This window comes from Syngnathus acus, chromosome 22 (assembly GCF_901709675.1).
Source record: "Syngnathus acus chromosome 22, fSynAcu1.2, whole genome shotgun sequence".
Taxonomy (NCBI): domain Eukaryota; kingdom Metazoa; phylum Chordata; class Actinopteri; order Syngnathiformes; family Syngnathidae; genus Syngnathus; species Syngnathus acus.
In genome coordinates this window covers 6429223-6452576 of record NC_051106.1, presented here as the reverse complement: position 1 = coordinate 6452576, position 23354 = coordinate 6429223, and the positions used below count along the sequence as shown (strand labels likewise).

The following is a 23354-nucleotide window of genomic DNA, read 5'->3' as shown; positions in this document are numbered from 1 at the left end:
AACAAAATGAGACATTAGTAAGCGCCCAAACATAAGCCATAATGTTTTCATCCATGTTTTAGTATGAGTGAGCTATCTACTTAAAACATTTGGTGGAAAGGTTTGCACCAATAAATATTTTTAAATATATGTATGTATGTATAAATGTATAAATGTATAAATGTCTGTCTGCATGTATATGTATGTATGTATGTATGTATGTATGTATGTATGTATGTATGTATGTATGTATGTATGTATGTATCAGTGACCTTTGACCATGATATTTCCCTAATAAAGTGGCCTGTTATTAGGTACACTTGAAAATGGCGGTGTACCTAATGGAGTGTCCGTGTGATTCCCTCGTTAAGTGCACCTGCGTGAAAAGTTTTAGCTCCTGCAGAACGTGAAAGGAGCTAAAACTTTTCACGCAGGTGCGCTTAACGAGGGCCACTTGGAAAACATGTTGGAACGCGGCCCCGAGGACTAGAGCTTGACACCTGTGACCTTTGACCCTGATATTTCCCTAAGAAAGCGGCCTGTTATTAGGTACACTTGAAAATGGCGGTGACCTAATGGAGTGTCCAAGTAACGTCACAGATCCAACAGACAATCATAAAGTGGGGGTGAGGGCGGGTGTGGCACCATCTAGTGTCCAAGTGACGTAGGTACACCTGTAAATGGCGGTGTACCTAATGGAGTGTCCGTGTGATTCCCTCGTTAAGTGCACCTGCGTGAAAAGTTTTAGCTCCTGCAGAACGTGAAAGGAGCTAAAACTTTTCACGCAGGTGCGCTTAACGAGGGTCACTTGGAAAACATGTTGGAACGCGGCCCCGAGGACTAGAGCTTGACAACTGTGACCTTTGACCCTGATATTTCCCTAATAAAGTGGCCTGTTATTAGGTACACTTGAAAATGGCGGTGTACCTAATGGAGTGTCCAAGTAACGTCACAGATCCAACAGCCAATCATAAAGTGGGGGTGACGGCGGGTGTGGCACCATCTAGTGTCCAAGTGACGTAGGTACACCTGTAAATGGCAGTGTACCTAATGGAGTGTCCGTGTGATTCCCTCGTTAAGTGCACCTGCGTGAAAAGTTTTAGCTCCTGCAGAACGTGAAAGGAGCTAAAACTTTTCACGCAGGTGCGCTTAACGAGGGCCACTTGGAAAACATGTTGGAACGCGGCCCCGAGGACTAGAGCTTGACACCTGTGACCTTTGACCCTGATATTTCCCTAAGAAAGCGGCCTGTTATTAGGTACACTTGAAAATGGCGGTGACCTAATGGAGTGTCCAAGTAACGTCACAGATCCAACAACCAATCATAAAATGGGGGTGAGGGCGGGTGTGGCACCATCTAGTGTCCAAGTGACGTAGGTACACCTGTAAATGGCGGTGTACCTAATGGAGTGTCTGTGTGATTCCCTCGTTAAGTGCACCTGCGTGAAAAGTTTTAGCTCCTGCAGAACGTGAAAGGCGCTAAAACTTTTCACGCAGGTGCACTTAACGAGGGTCACTTGGAAAACATGTTGGAACGCGGCCCCAAGGACTAGAGCTTGACACCTGTGACCTTTGACCCTGATATTTCCCTAATAAAGTGGCCTGTTATTAGGTACACTTGAAAATGGCGGTGTACCTAATGGAGTGTCCAAGTAACGTCACAGATCTAACAGCCAATCATAAAGTGGGGGTGAGGGCGGGTGTGGCACCATCTAGTGTCCAAGTGACGTAGGTACACCTGTAAATGGCGGTGTACCTAATGGAGTGTCTGTGTGATTCCCTCGTTAAGTGCACCTGCGTGAAAAGTTTTAGCTCCTGCAGAACGTGAAAGGAGCTAAAACTTTTCACGCAGGTGCGCTTAACGAGGGTCACTTGGAAAACATGTTGGAACGCGGCCCCAAGGACTAGAGCTTGACACCTGTGACCTTTGACCCTGATATTTCCCTAATAAAGTGGCCTGTTATTAGGTACACTTGAAAATGGCGGTGTACCTAATGGAGTGTCCATGTGACGTCACAGATCCAACAGCCAATCATAAAGTGGGGGTGAGGGCGGGTGTGGCACCATCTAGTGTCCAAGTGACGTAGGTACACCTGTAAATGGCGGTGTACCTAATGGAGTGTCTGTGTGATTCCCTCGTTAAGTGCACCTGCGTGAAAAGTTTTAGCTCCTGCAGAACGTGAAAGGCGCTAAAACTTTTCACGCCGGTGCGCTTAACGAGGGTCACTTGGAAAACATGTTGGAACGCGGCCCCGAGGACTAGAGCTTGACACCTGTGACCTTTGACCCTGATATTTCCCTAAGAAAGTGGCCTGTTATTAGGTACACTTGAAAATGGCGGTGGACCTAATGGGGTGTCCGTGTGATTCCCTCGTTAAGCGCACCTGCGTGAAAAGTTTTAGCTCCTGCACAACGTGAAAATGACCAAAATCTTTTCACGCAGGTGTGTTTAACGAGGGTAATGAGTTGTTGGTGTTATTATACCGAATGTGCAATAACAAATGCCGGCATAACGTTTTTTTTTAACCTTTTATTCAAACACAAACACATTCGGTATAATGATGATACAAAATTATTGAAATTAAAAGGAAAATGACTTTATAATAAAAACAATTGAATTTGTTTTTCCCCTTTTCATGATGTATGTATGTATGTATGTATGTATGTATGTACTATGTATCTCTATCTCTGTATGTCTGTCTGTCAAATCTCTTTTTTTTATCTATCTCTATCGCTCTCTTTCTCCATCAAAAAATGAAAAACTTTTTGTATTTATCTTTATTGAAAAATGACCCAAAAAAATCAATAAGCATGACATGTTTAATCAAGGTAGTAAATAGCCATCCACTCGGTCCTCTCAATTAGTCCCAACTAAGTGTTCTGTTTTTGCTCTTCTCTCTTTAGGTGCTCCTCATTCTCTTCATCGCTGTCGCTGTCCTGTCCAGGATGCTCGGGCATCTAGGCTGCTTCCTGCTTTGCTTCCCGCTCGCTGGCTTCTCCCTTAGACTTCTCCACCTTCTCGCTTCCGTCTTGGCTCTCCGTCTCCATGGCGCTCTGCTCCGGGATCACGGCCACCATCTCTTGCTCTTCCTTGGGGCCGGGAGGCGAGCTCTCTGCTGACTTGGCTTGCAACGGAGGCTAGGCGAGTTGCTGCTGCTGTTGAAAAAGAAGAAAAAAAGTTGTTGTATGGCGGAAGGTGGCTATTTATTGCTGCACTAACACATTCCAAAAACTAAAATAAAATGGGAGACTTCATAATAAGCAGTGGATGTTACCTGTCTGTACTTGGTCTGCATCATGTGCATGTACATATTGTACGCAAGGTTGGCCACCTCAGGCATGTTTTGGACCACCTGGTCCGGCTGATCCGAAGCGTCTCTCTGAGAACAAGATGCAAAACATCAAGAATCCGTCAGCAACACAATGATGCATATATCTATCTATGTATGTATGTATGTATGTATTAATGAATGTATGTATGTATGTATTAATGAATGTATTTCTGTCTGTCTGTCTGTCTGTCTGTATAAATGTATGTATGTATGTATGTATGTATTAATGAATGTATTAATGAATGTATTAATGAATGCATGTATGTATGTATGTATATGTATGTATTAATGAATGTATGTATGTATGTATGTATGTATTAATGAATGTATTTCTGTCTGTCTGTCTGTCTGTATAAATGTATGTATGTATGTATGTATTAATGAATGTATTAATGAATGCATGTATTTGCAATTCTAGTAAAGACACACATTTGATGCACAATTTGTCTTCGCGGGCCACATAAAATGATGTGGCGGACCGTATCTGGCCCCTGGGCCTTGAGTTTAACACCTGTGGTCTACATGAAACCTCCTCTAACATTTATGTGAAAGGGGTTACAACGCCAAAGCAGATGTTTATAAACCTCAGGGGCCTCATACGTGTCAAACCTCAACCGACTCAAGGCTGTGTTGTGCAGCGTTTGAGGCTAATTAACATTTCATCTACATACTTGATGGTCATCAAGGAGGCGGTGGAAGTGGTGGGGTGGGCTGTGTGTGTGTAGGGGGGGGGGGGGGGGGGGTCAGAGCACAAAGCCCCCAAAACATTTGTGCCTATATATCACTCACAATAATAGGATCATGTGTGATTATCCTGATTCAGTTGTAAGTGGTACAACAGCTTAGGAGGAGGTGGCGGTGGAGAGTGGGGCTTGCTCGCTGCAGATATACAACTGGCGGGAAAATCTTCATGAGGTACTCCTGCACAGTGCAATACAGAGGAGCCTTTATAAAGATAATAATGCTCACTTTTGCGGTATAGTCGTGCATGTGTTCCTAATTGTGGTTTGCAGTGGTGCAGAACTCCACTGCCTCATGCTGTTTCTGGTATGATGGGCTGCTTATTTAACTTATTTAGAGAGGGTCAAAACATTAGGAACAGAGCTCGCGTGAAAAAGCCTCCCTCTGAAAATGTATTGATTTTCATAAGTGGAAAGTAAAGTATTGTTTAACAATAATCTAATCAGAATAGAATATTTAGTTATTAGAATGATGAATACGTTTTATGTTTCAAAATGTTGATTTATTTTCATGAATTTATTTCAAAATATTCACTTTAAAAAGCATTGTATTTCTTTAAAAGCATTTCAGAAAATTTGTTAAAAATATGTATTTGTCAAAATGTTTATTTCAGTTTCTTTCAAAACAAGTCTTTATTTTGAAAATACAAGTGTTTATTTCAGAAGACTTATGTAAAATACAATATGTATTGATTAAAACAGCAACAGTTACAGCAGTCACTTTGTCTTTATTTAAAAAAACATTTTATTTTGAATGTGATTATTTGAAAAAATATATCTTCAAATCATGTATTTGTATCTTAAAACACATCTTTAATGAAAATACAAATATTTATCTTGGAATACTTTGGTTATTTATTTAGAATTAAAATGATGAAAAATAATAATTAAAATACTTTAATTCATAAATGTGCTTTTGTTGAAACATTTTAGTACTATTTTGATCAGTCTGTCACAGATTGCTGACATATTTGCCAAAGAACTCCTTTAAAAATACACATGCCTGCTTCAACACCCCCAACCACGACACTTATGGAGAAGAACTCTTCCACATTGTCTGTACCCCAACAAACAACTTCAATAAGTGAACCTCACAAAGAACATTTCCACAGGAAAGCATACAGAGGCCTGTTTTGTCTTAAAATGCAGGAAATTGAGGAATCGTCCAATGGTTTTCTGGTACGAAACTACCCAGAAAAATCGAAAACATTCATTCATAAGTGGAAAGTGGCACGGTAAGATTCGAACGAGCAACTTGTCAGCAAGAAAAGGAAGACAATTATTACAAGAAAGAATGAGCAACAGTTTGTGGAGGTAGATGAGGACATTTTATTGTATGAAAAAGTATACGCATAAAAGCACGTACACACACGCACGTACACACAGTCTTTACGTACGGGGGGGCGAGATGGACAAGAGTGCAGCAATCGAAGCCCCTCGGGATCTCATACATCAGTACCGGTTCTCCGGACGGACGCCGTTTCAGAACCGAACTTCACAAAAAATACTGAGGAGCGCATGCAGCGACGCGCACTTGTCCATGTCGCAAGTTGAACGCAGACCAACCTTACCAGACACAAACAAAATACTATAGTAGGATTGAAGAGGAGTTGTATTACCCAAAATGTGCAGCGTTTTGCTAGCAGCTCTACATGCTCCTACACATGAATGACCAGACTGCTGCCGCGCACCAACCTCTCCCGGTATCGCTGCAGCCAGTCTCTGAGCTCCGAAATCCGGTAGCCCTCGGGTCCCCTGCCCCCCTGGTAAACGATCTTGCCCTCCTGCAGGATGTAAAGTCTATCGAAGTAGGCGCCGTAGGCGGTGTTGCAGGGGTTCTCCATGCCGTCGACCACCACCGGGCAGCCGGGCGCCTCGGAGCGCATGAGTTGCGCCGCGCGAAGCCGGTCCTCCAGGCAGCGGTGCTTGGGGATCTGATAGGGCGCGTCGGTGCTCACCCAGCCGTCCGAGGGGTGCGCCTCCTCAATGTACACCAGCACCGAGTCGGCGATGTCGGCGTGGTCCAGCACCAGTCCCTGGAACGCCTTGAGACGCGCCATGAAGGGGGGTCAAGTGCAGCTCCCGAAGTTGAGGATAAGCGGTCTCCTTTCGCGGGCGAAGTCCAGGATGCGCCCGCACTGCTCGTCCTCCAGCCGCACCACCTCCGTGTTGGGCGCGCCGCGCCCGAGGTGCGCCGCCTTGAGGAGGTCCAGTTTGTGTCCGTGCCACACCGCCTTGAGGGAGTCCAGCGTGAAGAAGCGGTTGGAGTCAGCGATGCACAGAGGAGGGTCCATCGCGTCGCTCTCCTCCCGCTCCTTCATCCGGAGGAAAAACCTCCTCCGGATGCAAAGAAAGTCGAGGAGCCAGAACATGAGCGCGGTCATCAGGAAGCGAGGCAGAAGCACCAGGCACACCAGCACGTTCTTGATGGCCTTCATGGTGTGCATCGTGCGTGCGTGCGTGCGTGCGTGCGCCCACCCCCCTCCCGCCAACCCCCCTAATATTGTGCGCTGCTTCAAGTTGGGTGACTTGCAACTTCCCCTCTTTTTATAGCAGCCACAGGTCTCAATGACGCACACCCCGCCTCCTGCACGCACAGCGGGGCCGAGGCCTCACATGGCGGGGATTACCTTCTGTCAACTCCGCTGCTTTGAGCTGCTGCCAGACAACAGGCAAATGATGAGAAGCCATCAAAGTGAAAGTGGATGAAATGCATCATGTGTGACATCAACCTCAAAGGCCACATTTCATCTGTTGCGACAGCGCCTTACTTGCAGAGTGCAGCAATCAACGCGACGGGTGAAGTTGGATCAAGTCGGTTGCAACGATACGTGCAATGAAACAAGCTATCATTTGCCTCGTTTAGAGAAAAGTGAGCCTGCCTTTGGCTCTTTATCAAAGGATAATTGAACAAACACAGCAACTCAAATCATTGAGGGAGGGGGGCCAATTCAGTGGACAGAATAATATATTACAAAAATTATTTGCTGGATGATCACATAAGTGTAAGAATAAGTAAAGCACTCTTGATATATAATTGGTCTTGACTGAGGGAATAGGGAATGTGAAATGCCAAACACGCTTCACACTCAAGTTTATAAATCCCAATTGTCATAAAAATGTTAAAATAAGTTAGCAACTGTGAATGCTTTAAGGGCTCTTCAGTTTAAGTATAAAATATGCCAAAGTCTAACTTCAAAGTCACTGTCACTATTTGACATTTACGTTTGATGAGTCGGATGAGAGCACCAAAAGTATTTTGCAGTGATAAAAATGGTAAATATTTACTATATATATAAAAAAAAAAAGCGTATAAAAAAAGAATATAAAAGCGTCAAATGAAAAACCTCAACTACAGCAGTGTTAGAGTTTTCACGTATAGAACAGTGTGATGACGAGTTGGGTCACATCTGTGCCCTCAAAAACCTGATAGGTCAGGACAGTCCTAGACCGAGGAACCACTGCAAGCCACAAAAGCAATAAAAGCAGTCGACAGAACTTTGGAGGCGCTTGAGTTTTGTTTCTTTGAATGTCTTCTGACTTCACATAACCTCCTGTTTATATTCATCTCACGTCCGACTTCTCTTAACAGTCCTTATTGAGGTCGCACTTGCTTTTTTTTTTTTTTTTTTTAAATATGTGTCGCAAAAAAAGCCAAAGAAAAATCAAAACTTGTAACGTCACGCGCAGACTTTCAACTAGTTTATGGATCGTGCAACTTCAGAAGAGTTCAACTTTCCGCTGCTCAGGTCTCCTGTCAATTGATTATTGATCATCTTTTTTTTTTTGGCTTACCCCCGTCACATCTACCCCACGATTTTGGACTCCGAATTCTTTCATATCCTCAGCGTGTGTGTTTCTTGTGAATGTCAACTAAAGGAACATTAGCATTTCAAAGCGATAGTACAGAGACACACACACAGACACACACCCACACACGAAAGGCACAAACATTTCCTCCCGAAAAGTCTGATGGTGTTATGCATGTTTTAAGAGCTTAAAGCCAGCATCAGGAGTTATTTTATATTTCTATGACCAAAAGAAACAGTAAAAAAGAAAACATGTCATAGTTAACAACAGTACTGTGCTTATTATAAATATTTTTGGTGCCATATAAAGGCACAAAAACGGAACACACTTATTTAAATTTTTTATTTTTTTTTTAATTCAATTACGCTGTGGAGAATTTAATATACTGAATTAATCATCTGGAGGAGACACTGATTGGCTGGTGTGGTCTAAGAGGCCAGATGAAACTAATAATTAGACCTAAACACAACAGGACTTGTCGTAAACCAATGGAACCATCAAAATAATTCACAAATTCTATAAAACTTTACAACTGAAATAAAATTTGAACTATCTTGCACACGCAAGAACGCGGATCAAGGGCCGTTTGTGCCGCTTTCAAAATTATAACGTGTTATACTCTTACCGTGATCATCAAATTGGATTTGTTTTTTTTAATTGCAGGATGACGTATTTTCGCCAACGTACAATTCGCAACCCATTCTTGTCATACTTTGCTATGTGAACTTTAGTCATAGCTAGCCAACATCTGTCCAAGGCCCACCCCGCCTGAAATTGGAAAAAAAAACAATAATAAAAGATGACAGTTAGTGAGTCAAACCCACACATTGAGCGAGCGAGCGACATGCTGTGGAAACTCCGACCCCATATCAGCTTTAGAGGCTCCACATATAGTATATAAATTTTCACGCTGCGCTGGCTAGAACATGGAAAGGGCGAGAAACATGAGCACGTGTTTTTATACTTGCATGACAGTTAAGAATGTTTTTCTAAAATATTGACATAAAAAATGCCCCTTCGCTGATGAAGTTTTATAATGAGAAGTTAGATCCTGGAACGGATCACTTAGTATATTCCCGCTATAAGGAAAATTGGATTTGATCAATCTTGGAGTTAACACTGTAATGAATCTCACTCGCAAGATTTGTTTGGCAAAGTTTTAACACCATTGCGGTGGAACAAAGCGAGGATACATGATTATAAAACCATCTTGACGTGCAAAACAGAGGGGAGTATCCCAGTGAGTAGGAGAGCGTACTTGAATTTTAACAACAGGTGACTGAACGCTCATCACATCCAGATGGGTAATATTGTATGTCATTAACAAATAACCACTACATGGAAAAAGATCAGACGAGCTACAAGAAAATGAATGTTCCATTACTCATGTTTGTTTGCTTTTCCTCTGTCAACAAATGCAGCTCCAGAGTGTTTTTGCACACACCCACACACACCCACTTACCCCACACACACACACACACACACACACGGCAGAGGTTGACACTGGCTATGCCTCAGGGAAGTGTCAACAAATGACGGTAGCATGCAACGGATTTTTACAACACGAAGAATTGTCTGATGATTCACTAAACACAAATAAAATTGTTGAGATAGAAGATTAAGGGTTGCGCTGTCAAAGTCTGATTCATGATGGTGAATGAATGACTTGGTGAAAATCCTTATCTGTCATCTCGCCTGTTTTTTTTTTTTTTTTTAATCTCTAATGCCTACAATTTGGATCATGGACATGTTCCAGTCACAACATGCATCCTGGGGCATCATCCTGTAACAATGAGGGTACATGAGTCCATCGTCACCTCTCACCATCTGGTACGGGGTGCTCATTGCCAAAGACAAGCGGCAGTGATTGGCTGCAATCTGCCATCAGAGCCCTCGGGACTCCAACGACTTTTGGTAGTTGAGGTGGGCTGATAGCATCCTGCCTGGCAAATATTCCTACAAACACGATAACGATTTTGCGTGCTAGAATTTGCAGCTACAGGTTTGAACTATCAAGGCAGTTTGAAGAGTAAAAAAAATAAAACAAGAAGCAGTCCTCTTAACATCTTTGACCTGACAGAAAGTGTAGAAACAAAATAAAATCTCCCTAAAGCACGCATGCAGAATTAATCTTTAAATTCTGGCTGAAATGAGGTCTACTGAGGCGCCTGACGTGATGTGATGACATCATGCATAATGATAATGATGATTCCGGAGCCAAAAGGTCTTGGGAATTTTTTTTTTCCAGGAAAAATGTACAAATTGTGCAATTTAAAGATATAACTGGATGCGCCAGTGATCATGAGCTTCAACGATTTGGACTAAAACCGATTACACAATGTAGAACAAACTAAAATGAATGATAAAAAAATCCTTAACCATGCCACCTGACTTTCTCCTACAACCTAAAATGCAACCCAGTCTTTGTTTCTTTCTGCCTGAAGCTAATGTCGTATTTAATTTAGCCATGTCTAAGATGTCTGGGTTCCTGAATAAAACCAAACAAAAAAACAAGCTGGGAACATACTTTACACTGACCTCATGCGTTCGGGTCACGCAGGAAACGTCTGTTCAGCGTCTGCGTCTTCACATCTGGACACACACATTAGTCATTACTGGCTCAAGGCCAATCACTGCTTATTTAACAAAAAAGCATTCCGGGTCGAGCCGGCTCATGGTAGATTGGCTAATCTTTAGTTACGGTAAATTTATGTCAGATCTGACTGCCGGTTGGAAAGCAGACATGCGGGAAAGAAGTGAATTGTCCACGCCGTGACTCAGACAGTGGACGGCGGGAATCCAAGTATCGCTGTTGCAGCATTTCCCCTCATTTAGTAGCCGATTAAGATTCAGTTGTTAAAAATATGTCCAGCTCATGAATCTTGTAATTGCTCGACAACCAACGCCTTGAAGGTGCCGAACTGGGATAAATGAATAGAAAGCTTTGTTACTTCTCTTAGGTTGGACACAACACTCCTAAAAGGAATATTAATCTGTTCATGTAAAAAAAAAAAAAAAAAAAAAGGAGACATGAAGAAGGAAAAGATGGCAGAAGGAAGAAAGGTCCTTGAGACTGGGAAAGACAACTGTAATGACTCCAGCAGCTGACCGGAACACTTCAGACTTTTTTTTTTTTTGATGCACATTTCAAAATACGGTAATTGGTTTATCCCTTTGAGTCTACTTTCACTTCCTCTTCAACATCTCCTTTCTGTATCATCTATACCGTTTTTTGCAAAAAAAAATAAAAGAAAAAAGGTTTCCCACATGCTGTGACCAAATTTGCTTTGAGGAATTACTCTTTTGTTGTCGCCGCTGTGAACCCGAGAGGCGTACTCTCTAACCTTCTTACTTTTGCCTCCTGTAAACCTTGCTGGAGTTCTTGGCAGCAGCGGCTTGTGGGTTCATGTGAGGACAATGCAGATCTGGGAAAAGAGCTTTTTTTTTTTCCCCCTGGCTGCTTACTTATTGAAGTGGCAGGGTTCCAGAAACCACAACTGATGAAATATCTTAACGACTAGCCAGCAAAACAGATTTTTAACTAGCTTCAATTCTGCCACCCCGTCCCTTTCAAGTTTCACACCTTGAACAAAAAAGAATAGCAAATAAGAATCCTGGCGTTCACCTTCCACGACTTTGTCTTAATCAAAGAGCGCTAGAGGTTTTTGCTCAACTTGTATGAACTGCTGTTATTTGCCTGCGGGTTGTTTGTATCGCCGCAACTCGTCTGCCAAAGAGGGCTGGACTAGCACGTTATAATAATCTGTTTCATCTTGCTAGTCACACCACGCTCAAACTAGAGTTTCTTTCGCTAATGTAAAAACAAACAAACACTCAGCTGATAGTTGCACTAGCGATAGTGTTCCTCCAAAATACTGAATATCTGATTGAAGTACAGCAATGTTGTCCAAACATTTGCCAGAGAACTGCATAATAATATGAACAAACAAAAATATCATATGGAGTAGCAATGAAAATAAGTCGGCTGCGCTCACACCCACAACGGCGCCACCCTACGTGCACCCTGAGAAAATACCAACAATTTGTGTCGCCATTAAAATGCATTCATTCCTTCGACAGCAACACGTGCTTAAGAGTATTTAACATTCCATCCCACCATTTTGCCAATGATATCATTCGTATAACGATACAGCAGTAGCGTGATAATCTTGTTTTATTGCCGTAACACCTCACCTTTGGCTAATTTTTCTTTTGTCTGGTCTCTAAGGGTTAATGGCGAGTGCTCGCACAAGTCTACAGAAGAAGTCTTTGGCCTTATTTGAACTCCTCAAGTGGTGGCGATGACGCGCCTGTCGGAGGCTGTCCTCATGTGGCTTCTCCCACTGAGGTCTGTTTGAGCTTATTAGTGTGTGCCCGTCTGGACGCTCATTGATGCCAGTCCTCGGGACAGATGGTGGCAAGATAGGGTGAGTGAGTGCGAGTGCACACACACATGCACACACTCTGTTGTACTTCTGCCAAAAAACGGTTTGCCGTTGATCTATCGAGTGATGCTATAGTTTTTTTGGTCGACTGTGTGATTATCAATTGACAAAACTATCCTTTCTTTATTTGCATCAGGTCATGAGTCTTCCGGCTCATTTGGAAAAAACATATTTGGTCACCCAAATGCTATGAATAAACATTCTTCTAATTAGAAAAATTAATCTATGACGTATAAAATACAAACGATCAATTGTAGTAGTCGTCATAGTGGGTTGATTTGATTAGCTTTCAGTTATTTCAACCACATAGCGAAATGATTTATTTTAGAATCAAAGAATGGAACACGTGAAGGCTGATGATAACCGAAAATAATACATTTATCTGTATGAGTAATTTCAAAGTTTTGCATTATTCGTCATTCTACGCAAGCTATTGTCATAGTCTTTCTAGCATGACTTTAAACTGCTTTTTAATTTTGCTTGCTGACAAAAATGAAAAACTTTGTTTTGTTTTTCGCATGAACGTTTTAACTATAGCCATGTTTTCTTGTTATTTTGTTCAAATAAACAATACTTTTTGTTTCAAAAACACAATAGTAATTTACTTCTTCAGGTAAAGAATCAATGTGAGCATTGTTGGGAAGTGTTGTCTCTCTAAAAACGTAAATGCGAGGTTTACCAAAACCTGAATCCCCAAGAGAGGGACTCAAAGCTCCGCTGTCCTCATGAGGTCATTGTGCACTCAACGGTGTTTAATAGGATGTGTTTTACTGCCTTGAGTTGTCTCTGCGGGATACTTGCTGAAGTACCGCTCCAAACGTCAACTGGCAGCGTTTGGGAAGCGAGACGGGGCGGGAGGGTGAGGTGAAACCTAAAACGTCTGACTCAGTCAAGCGAAGAGAAAGGCCGAGAAAGTTCGTGCAGATACCGCTGAAAACATGCGGTTATTTTATCAATGGGATCTTGTTCTTAGAAAAGATCCTCTTCACACATTTAGGGACAATTTTCAATGCTCTATTGATTTGGTGCTTCTAGAATTTCCAACCATTTTTTTTTCCAGCACGTGCAATGTTATTTATCAAATCCGAGCAACGTGCGTTGGCTGATTAAAAATTTGTTTAATAGCAAGTGTGAAAGGCCAGATGCGAGTTGCTTCTTGCGCTTTGTTAGCGGGAAGCTACCGTGTTATGTTAGCTGCTAAATGCTATCTTGGTTGACAGTTGAACCACTATAAACTACTACACTTTTTTTTGTTTTTAAATATCATTTGGCCATAAAACAAAGTACTGTATTTGATGTCGGAAGGATGGGTACATTCCATGTCAACACACCTTTTCATCACTCTGCTAGGCTTGATGTTTTGCAGATTTTGGGACAGCATTGTTCTGTGTTAGCATGGGAATAGTTTTGGCAGCTGGTGAAGTTCATCTCCTGCATTCCTGACTCGGTTAATTATCCACATGATAAATTACTTTCATGCTGCGTCTACTGGGCGGCATCAATCATCGGACATGATATGGTTTATATCCAGGCCTTTAAAAGCCAAAAACAGCATACTATATCAACATATACTACACAGTGATTTACTGTTTCCTTCAAAGTCATATATATATATATATAATAATATAATACAAAAACAACCATTGTGTCTTTGCAGCCAGGTGTCTTGAAGAAAAATATTTTAGGATAGTATAGATTTTCCACAAACACCAGACCATGTATAGCAACCCTAGGGGAAAAAAAAAAAAAGAATTTAGCCAAAGTCCCTAGCGTGGATGGGGGGGGAAAAAAACTTACATTTAGGCCAAGATGAAAAGTTTTGGCAATCAAATATAGTGAACTCCCTTGGGAGAGGAAGCAAAGAGCCCAACAATGAGCTATGGACAAATAATTTTAAGATAATGCTTCCAAGTTTGAATTTCAGTCTGCTAAAAGGTGGCGTCGACCTCCTCAGCCTCCTACACAGCACCCAGAAACTTTCACATCATCCTGATGGTCTGGTTACATAACGAGGGTTATGTCTACTCACATGTCTACTTTCAATTTGCTTGTCTTTATTTCCGTGATTGTGGAGGAGGTGAGAGGTTTTTTTGTTGTTTTTTTAATGGAGTTAACGCCTACCTACATAGCAGCCCATGTGTTGGAGCGAGGAAAATTTAAAGGGAAAGTGATCGGGTTGACAACTTATTTTGATTTTATGATTATTTCGCGAGAGTAAAATGGGAAAACTGTCTCGTGTGGTTTTTGCATAAAAGAAAGCTCCAAGGAACCGTGAGGAGTAGAAGTTCTAAATGGCAAACTATCAAATATTTTAGGTTTTATGTGTTAAGGGTGAACGAGGAGCTGTAAGTCAATCTGGCCTATGCCTAAAATGAAAGTTAAATTATACAGGAAGTGCTAACTTTGGTTTTCAGTCATACTTTTCTCAGTACTGACGGAACATTGTAACCTCGCACGGCGATCGTACGCACAAATGTTGGCAAGAGTCATAAAATAAAGTGATGGAAACATTGCAAATTCACCAATGCAAATCGGGCAGCGGTTTATTTTTGTGGTCGAAAGTGAATTTTTGCGAGGCAAACACTACAAATGATTTTTGTAACCCTGAATGAAAGTGCACCAGTGCAAATATATTTTGGCCCATTCTTTGAGCGTAAACTGTTCCAGCTGTGTTAGGATATATGGATAAAGATATATATGTTTGAGCTGCTTCCTGAAAAATTGGCTCCAGAGTCCATTTTTTTTGAGAATATGAGACAAAAATAAGCAAATGACGGTACTGCGTCAACGTGATGCGATAAAGCGATTCTTTTGGATTTGCTTGTGGCTTAAAGTAACCGATTATCACCTGCATCCTTGTTTTGGATTGAATTCAGTGGCGTTAAGATGTGATGTAGCCACGTCCTTGCAGCATCGTTGGGATTTATCGCTGTGACGCAATGCAGTATTTTGGGTTCCCTGCTCCTTATGCTCTCCGAGCTAAAGCCTGCTTTTTTTTTATTTTTTATTAAACATTGCATCAGGGTGGCTTTCATTAGAGAGTAAATGACTCTTTTTGGGGGTGTGCAAATCTGAATTGGTATATTTGTGTGTCTCTGCTGTGGATTCCAAATGGAATTCCGCTCACACCTTTTGAGTCCAACTTATCGATGTCACCAGTCCTAACTTGTTGACATTCTGTGAGCAAGCAAGGGGAGAGGAAGGAGGAGGGGGGCGGGGGGTCTAATGCTGAGCAGAACGATACAGAGGGGAGGCAGCTGCGTATTCGCCGTTTCATCTCAAGCCGAAGTTCAGATGAGGACACGCGCTCACACTCACTGCCTCGGGATGAGCCACACTTATTTTGGAAGGCAGCAGACAGGAAAAAAAAAAGAAGGGTGCATTTCAGTCATAAAAAAAAAAACGCAACGACATCAGAAAGAAGTTCTGCAATGTCTCAGTGAGGCTGAACCATCAAGCTGAGCTGCAGTAGTTAAGAAGCAATAAGTACAGTCCATTTACGCATATGCATGAATTGGGTTGACTACATAAGTTGGTTCTGTCCATTTAAGCGAGACGAACCGCACTGCACCAGAGTTCACAGGGAGCATCTCATCCAACCGTCTCGCTCTGTTTGTACGGTGCACACCAGGAGCTCTCGCTTGACCAAATGAACAACCCTTAAAAGAGCAATCACACCAAAGTTGGTTTTAAGCAAACCTGACAAGTGTGAATTTAGTCACACGCTGACTTGACTCATTTATCGACAATGGATTTCCTGACACTTCCTACCTGTCGTCAGAATCTTTCGTCTATGTGGAGCGAGATCTCACCGCAATTGCAGCAAAATGACTGAAGTCATGACCTGATGACATTGCGCACATGCTTTGGATTGTTTATTATTTTGAAATGCTTTTTATTTTCACTTATTTGATCCAGACAGTGTTAGTGCTGAAGTGCATTGGAATTATTCAGTGTGGAATATTTACTAGTGGGAGCAATTCACAAGACTGCAGCACTTGTTGACCTAGACAATCACAATGGGCTTGGATCAGGACATACTTTGGCTAAGAGATGGGAACAGCAGCTTATAGAAGAAACCCTAGACTTCTCTCCCCCCCCCCAGCCACCAATTCTTCCAGATTCCGAGGCGTACTCTGAGTCCGGACATGAGGCTGAACGATTTATCATTTTGGGATTGAAATCTCAGACAAGACGATTTTGTGATGGTCATAGCTACGTTTTTCTTTTCTTAAGGCGCTTGCATTTTTCTTAATTGCGTCATAAAATTATTTAAATTAAAAATCTAATTTGTATTTATTTATTGATTTGGTAGCTGTATTTTGTAATTTTATTTTATTTATTTAATTAAAGTCCTATTATATTTTAATTAAAATGCAAACTATTCCAACATTAAGACCCCGGGCCAAAAGTGGTCCGAGACGGATATTGAGACAAGGAGGAACTCTTGAATGCCACATCGTGGTTGGGATGTTCTCACAGTTTGCCATGGTCATGTAGGAACCATGAGGGAAAGATTTCCGAGCTCCCATATGGAGTAACACATCCGAGGCGGGGAAAATCGCTAAGAGAAAGCGTTCATCAGAGACAGGGCAGTGGTAATTGCCTTGACACTTAAATAGGGAAAAGGCTACGTGCCAGGGGGAGAGGTGGCCCCGAATATAATGGGAGGCATGTAAAGAGAAGCAGGACGTATGTAGGGGGGGAGGGGGGGTTGATTAAAGCGGAAAGAATAATTGATGACTAAAAGCTTTTACTGTGAGGTGAAAACTGCCCGGCAACAGAGTGGTTTTGCTGGAACAAAAGGGATAGGGGGGCACGTTTTTGTGATTTGCAGCAGCTGTCAACTATATGAAAGGAAGAATTTCCTAGACACTTGGAACTTTTACGGGAAGAACGCTAGACAGCATGATGACTCACTTGAGTTGGGTTGAAGTGGCTCTGATTTGTATTTTTTTTTCTTTTGTATGCACGAGGCTGCTCACTGGCTGATTTGTTCAGTGTGCTCCGAGTTATCTATTTATTTTCTCTCGCAATTACATGCCTTCTCCTGTCGTCTCCTGCTGTGCCAACAAATGGGAGCTGATTTAGCGTACACCCTTGAAATCTGATTGGCATTAAGAATGATGGCCTTCTTCTTCTCCAGACCAAACAAAATCAACAAGACATTCATGGAGGATTTTCACATGGTGATTAGATACATTTTATTTGTTTCTTGCTTTGAAATTCAAAATTGTCACTCTCGGAAGTTCGTCAAATATTCCGATAGTTTCTCCAGTCCAGATGTTGCCGTCCGTCCCTGTCCTATTCTAAGAATGGTGTTAAAATATTTGGCAAGAATAAAAAAAATTGAATAAAAATGATCAAAACCACTGCAGTCCATGTGAGACTGGGTTTCAAATCAAGAGCTTAATGTAATTCTCTAGCCCAACAGGATTTGTGTTAGTTCCAGAGGGGGTCATGGGGGTTAAGAGCTGTTAAGTAGTAGTGTTTAAATCCTTCCTAAGCCTAACCACCACAATGGCGGGCACCCACACTCCTCTGGACTCATTTCACCTCAGGGTGTGGCGTGGATAACCCGGAAGGAGGATTTGACCCAAACTCAATTTTTGCTGTTAAATTATACCTTAGACAGGTTCAGTTGATGAGCGAAGGTAAAATAACGCCGACTGGAAAAATTGATGAAAATTTTAAAAGGATCGGCTCTTTGGGTTCCATCGATTAATCAGAACCAATTCTATTTTGCAATAAAGTGTATTACAATCCCTCAGCACTGTCTACCGATTAGTGTGACAACTAAAAACCAATTAAGCATGATCACATGGCAAGTTTTGATATTCTTACCAACATTTTTAAATAGTCGATTCATTTGAGAATCAATGAGTTGCCGATTAATCCACAAATTTGAACACTTCTAAGTCAGACAATTGGTATCCATCATGACATTGCTGAGGTATTATGACCTGCTTTCAGTACCCTCAAAGGTCAATGCATCCTGGTGGATCAGTTAAGAACATGACGTAGGGGCCCCGTTAATACCACCGCGATTAATCAATGGTAAAGCTCCAGATGTAAATACATATAGGCACCCCTGATTAGATCCCTAGACAGACAGGCGGCAGAAGAATAGAAGGTCGGAGGTCCCAGGGTCTACAAACTGACTTGTGTAAGGCGCAAATGTCTGCTCTGAACCCTTCCAGATTATCAAGGTATATTAGTTGTGTCATATAAGAAGAAAAGTAAGATTTTCTTGAGCATGTAGGTCACATTTTGTAATGGTATGAGACCATCTTGTTGAATATCATCTGTGGCTAAAACGTTTTTTTTTTTTTTTGCTATTGTTTTATATTCTGCTGACTCGTCAAATCGCAAGTCTCGGCCAAATCACTCACTATTTTCGACGTGGACCTCCCCACCTCAAAGCCATTTTGGATTTATCACGAAAGCCAATGTTGACAAGACTGTGTGTGGAAAGTACACCGGCAGCGAGCACAAGCAGCTACTTAAGCACTCGCCGTGTGGTCCGTCTCCCTGCAATGAATTGGATCGTAACAGAAGCGGCTTTGAACACATCCTGAACGTATAGTTGGCAGAGTACATCGATCCATTTTCTCTGAACCGCTTTATCCTCACGAGGGTCGCGGGTGTGCTGGAGCCTATCCCAGGAGTCTGCGGGCAGTAGCTGAACTGCCTGCCAATGACAGGCCAGAAATAGACAAACTAGCATTCACACTCACATTTATCTTTAATTTCTTGGCAAGTTACACACTGTCCTATTACGGATTTTTAGATCGCTCCTGTCCTGTCTTTACAAGAATTTTGTTTTTACCAATCAGAACCACACAGTGGCTGTGCGAACGCTCACATTATTTCTAACGCTCTCTAAATAAATACAAGCTTCTGTTCTTTAGCAGACAAATTATAATGGTTAAAATGTGACTATTAAATTGCAAAGGTTGTAATTAAAAAGGTAGCTATTGTGTCTTTTGTTGGGCAACTTTTCGAAATCTTGGATCTCCCATGGCGGTGATTATGTGCCCGGTGCAGAATTACCTTGGATGAACCGAAGTATTTGGCTGTGGGTAGATGTGGGCGAGAGACAGAGAGAGAGAGGGGGAGAGAGAGCACACTCTAAAGCGGGCCAAGCAGCAAGATGCTGATTTATAATTAGAGTGAATGTCGGTCCAATACCCCCGCTGTTCTGCTGATGTCTCCATTGCACCGAGACGTAGCTTTTCTGCTGTGATCTTAATTTGAATTCTGCACCTCGACAACACATCTTTCTTTCCGAGTGTACACATGGCCTTGGATGTGGCACATAATGAAGACTTTTGAGCACCATTCTTTAAATTTTGGATGTCCTATTCCGTACCCTGAATCCAATTGAATATCAAATTTAGATGTAATGGAAATATGCAAAGTAGTGTTTGCAGGCAATGGAGAAGGAAGACACTTCTGGGTGAGAGCATATTGAGCAAGTAAAGTATAAAATGAGCTTTCACAGATTAATTTATTTTTTAAAAAAACATCAACACTAGTTGGAAATTTATTATAGAACTAGCCAGAAAAGAGAATGTGTCTATTCTGATAAGCACCTATTTAGAAAAATGAACGACCTTAAGAGGGAAGCAAGCAAAAAGTAATCTTTGAAAGTTTTAAAAGGATTCCGCTTCATCATTGTCATTCAGCCGGTGTTCACCCCGTGAGAAATTGCTGCCCTGCTTTTTGGGCAGAATTACATCACACAGTTGTGTTATCTTTCATTTTCATCAACAGCCTCCCTTATGTCTGCTTCAACAAATAATCTTGTAAGATCCTTGACTAAAATTCAAACATTACGCTACTACTTGGCTTGGTCTGAGGAATAATTGGCTCTATACACAGACAGTACTGCAACAACAAAATAGTGCTTCTTTTTAAATCAACATTCATGCTGAATCGAAACCCTTACAACAAAAATGCGTTTGAGATTTAAAGATGGACAGAGATGGTTCTCGCCTAAAGTTAAGCGGAATCTTAATTATGTGCTTGATACCCGGGCAAGCATAATAACAAGGCATCCACTTCAACATACAAACCGGCAGTGATTGATGGTACGGGAACTATTTCACACTCACCGGATGCATTTATAAATCCAGCCAACCGCAACACCACCCGAGAGGCCAGTTTGCCTTTCACATGTGGTCACGAGCGCTGAAAAAAAAAAAAAAAAATCACATTTCAGTCATCAGCGTCTTTGAAAATCTCTTAACATCTCTGTTCTATTGCCAGTACTCCGGCAATTATAGTCAAGAATGTGGTTATGTGGAAAAAAAAAAATGCTTTTGAAAGACAATGCACGATACTACAAAAAGCACGATACTACAAAAAGCACGCTCCGCCATTCCACTCACAAGAAAATGGCATCGCTTAGCACGTAAGGACGAAATCATCAAAGTCCATGACTCACGAGGGAGTGAAGCTTATGGATGAGCAATGCCGACGTTAATTTGTTTTTTGTGAGGTATTGCCTTGTATCATTAAATTTAACACACCTAATATTTGATGGTGTCAGTCTGGGCATCATTAATTTGGATAAATATCGTTCAAGGCAGTAAAAGTGTACAATGAATACCAACCCAGCTGAGTTTGAGTGAGAGATCTGGTCGCCATTCAAACGTATGGAGAAACAACGTTCACAATTAGGAGACTTCAGAAGAATATTTCAAATGATCTTTGGGAATTCCTGACTCACAAGAAGAGCCTATCAGAGCGGTGTTACCGTGCAAATTCATTCCAGAAGGTTTCCAAATTACAGTTCTGCAACATTTGCCAAAGCCCAACAATCCTAATCGGAACTCGAATCAATCACAACCAAATTGTTCACCTTAATCGGCTCTCTGAGAGTGTTATCTTAAAAAACAAACATTGCTATCTTTGAGGGACGATCTCTGTTCAATTAGATCACATTAGAAAGTGCAAGTTCTTAACCCGCTCTAGCTCAAGATTGAAGACAAAAAGGAAACTCTTTAGCAAAAGCGCCCCCATTGCACAACGCGTTGCTCTCTCGACTGTTAGTGATGTGATGTCATATAATGGTTCAAGTACAGAGCATATGCAGTAGCATATAGGAGCCATGGCAGGGCAAGCCAAGGACACAAACCCAACCGGACCAGTCAGAAAAACAGCTTGCGTGTGGGAGGCGAGCATGCCGTATAGTCATTAGTGCAGCATGCTGGACATTTTGTACAATTCTTGAGTAACATGCAAGGCTGAGGTATTAAATGCAAATCTGTTCAAGTAATGAATGTCGACAAAGGTGCAATCACCGTACCATTCGCGCTTACTGTAACAGCATTAAAGCTCAATTAACTGTAAATATTTAGGTACCTTTGTTAAGTGTCATTCAAGCGTAAAAAGAATTTCAGTGATAGTATAAATACAGGACATAATATTTTGTAGCTACCTCATATATAGGCACAAAAAGATAAAAAAAATAATCTTTCAAGGAATGTTATTTAAAAATGAAAAGTTTGCAATGCAATGCAGACACTTTTACCTACATATTGAAAAAAATGTTCCTCCTCACATCTCTTGAGAGCAGAAGCAAATCTGCCTCAAAGTTTAATGAAGTAACAAGCTAACTGATATGCTTGAGTCAGACATTTTTGAGAGAAAGACGTTAACTATTTACCTCGACGATAGATGAAATGATTATGCAGAAACCTGCAAACAACAATGACGGGTGGATAGCTATTAAGCCAGCTAGCTAGCTAGTAAGCCATGAAATAGCTATCTAGCGAGCTAGCTGGCTGCTAAATGGATAGTAGAAAAACAGGCGAGAGCTCGTGAAAAGTGCTGATTAGATTCTACTGCTGCGGCTGCAGGAAGATGTTACACTTACCATTGCTACCAAGGCTGCTCCTCTCGTCCTCACCTCAGTTGCCCTCGGCACCGTTCCATGCGGAGCGACACTACCCCCTGTCGAGTGGCGGCGGGACTGCATTAACCGTCTGCCTCGACTGAGGGCATTTGAGGTGAGAGACACGCCACCAGTGCATGTTACAAATACAGCTCTGGGAATAATTGAAAAGAAACAAATATAGGATCATTATTTAGTAGCTTGATGTATATTGATAGAGGACAATTGCTTTAAAAAGGTTCTGAACATCAGTTGTAGCCTGTTTTATTTTCTTCAGGGCGTCCAGATTACAAACACAAGCATGTGGCCAGTCCAGGGAATACACCATAGTTGGATGGTGTTCTTAAATACGTCAAGCCACAAAGACCTATTTTGTCCTCCATCCCCAGAAGGGCATAAATCCACAATGGTGGGAGTCGGAATACATTTACATGACATTACATTTTGGTTTCAAGCCAAGAACATTACCAAAGGAGGCACTGACAGGCAGACTGTTGCCCTTGGGTCTCTGCCAAGGACTGCATTTAAAGGAAAATAGTCACAAGGTATTTTAGTGTGACCATACTCCTCTTTCCAAATGTTTTTGTTTAGAATATGCTGTGAGCCTTAATAAACAAGCAATGAGCCCATTTGTGGACCCCAGGCCAGAATTTGCATACACCTCAATCGAATAAATCAAAAGAGTCAACCTGAATCGTTTACTGCGATTAATTTATTATACAAGCACTGTATAAAACTTCATGTTATCATTGATGACAGGTGTCCACCGCTTAAATCACTAAAGGTGATCTGAGGGTATGTTCCCTCCGACAAAGCCGAGTTTTTTGAGGTGAAACGACTAAAACGTGTCAATTCCGTCTGTCACATTCGTGTCAGCTCAGGACAAAAACTTCTTTTGGGAAACACCAAATGTCTGTTTTCTCTTAAATCACGCCCCCGTCATCCGATCCGCAGTCGGCTGTGATGTTTCCCTGTGAAGATTTTAATACTGTCACAGCAGTGGGAGATAAGCTAGTGCAGCCAACTGTTACACAAGTGCTCCCAAAACACTATAGTAAAAAAAAAAAAAAAACTTGAATGAAATGGAGTCTATTTACATTATCATGCAAATATTCAAGATTAGAATTTCTAGCAAAACCAACTTTTC

General features: G+C 41.7%; 1 protein-coding gene and 1 long non-coding RNA gene across 3 annotated transcripts; both read right to left on the bottom strand.

Annotated features, from left to right (window-relative positions):
- Positions 1-2739: 2739 nt before the first annotated feature.
- On the bottom strand, positions 2740-22276 carry LOC119116460. Of its 2 annotated transcripts, XR_005096276.1 has the most exons (6): positions 22190-22276; positions 20424-20499; positions 10400-10453; positions 4101-4232; positions 3255-3359; positions 2740-3135 (listed from the first exon to the last, which is right to left on the bottom strand). It is a non-coding gene; the product is annotated as an uncharacterized LOC119116460 (long non-coding RNA). The 2 variants fall into 2 exon arrangements; XR_005096277.1 differs by lacking the exon at positions 10400-10453.
- dio3a (iodothyronine deiodinase 3a) lies at positions 4684-7256 on the bottom strand. Its single transcript, XM_037241823.1, has one exon. It carries the CDS (start codon positions 6496-6498, stop codon positions 5710-5712), a length of 789 nt encoding a protein of 262 aa, XP_037097718.1. The 5' UTR covers positions 6499-7256; the 3' UTR covers positions 4684-5709.
- Positions 22277-23354: the final 1078 nt, after the last annotated feature.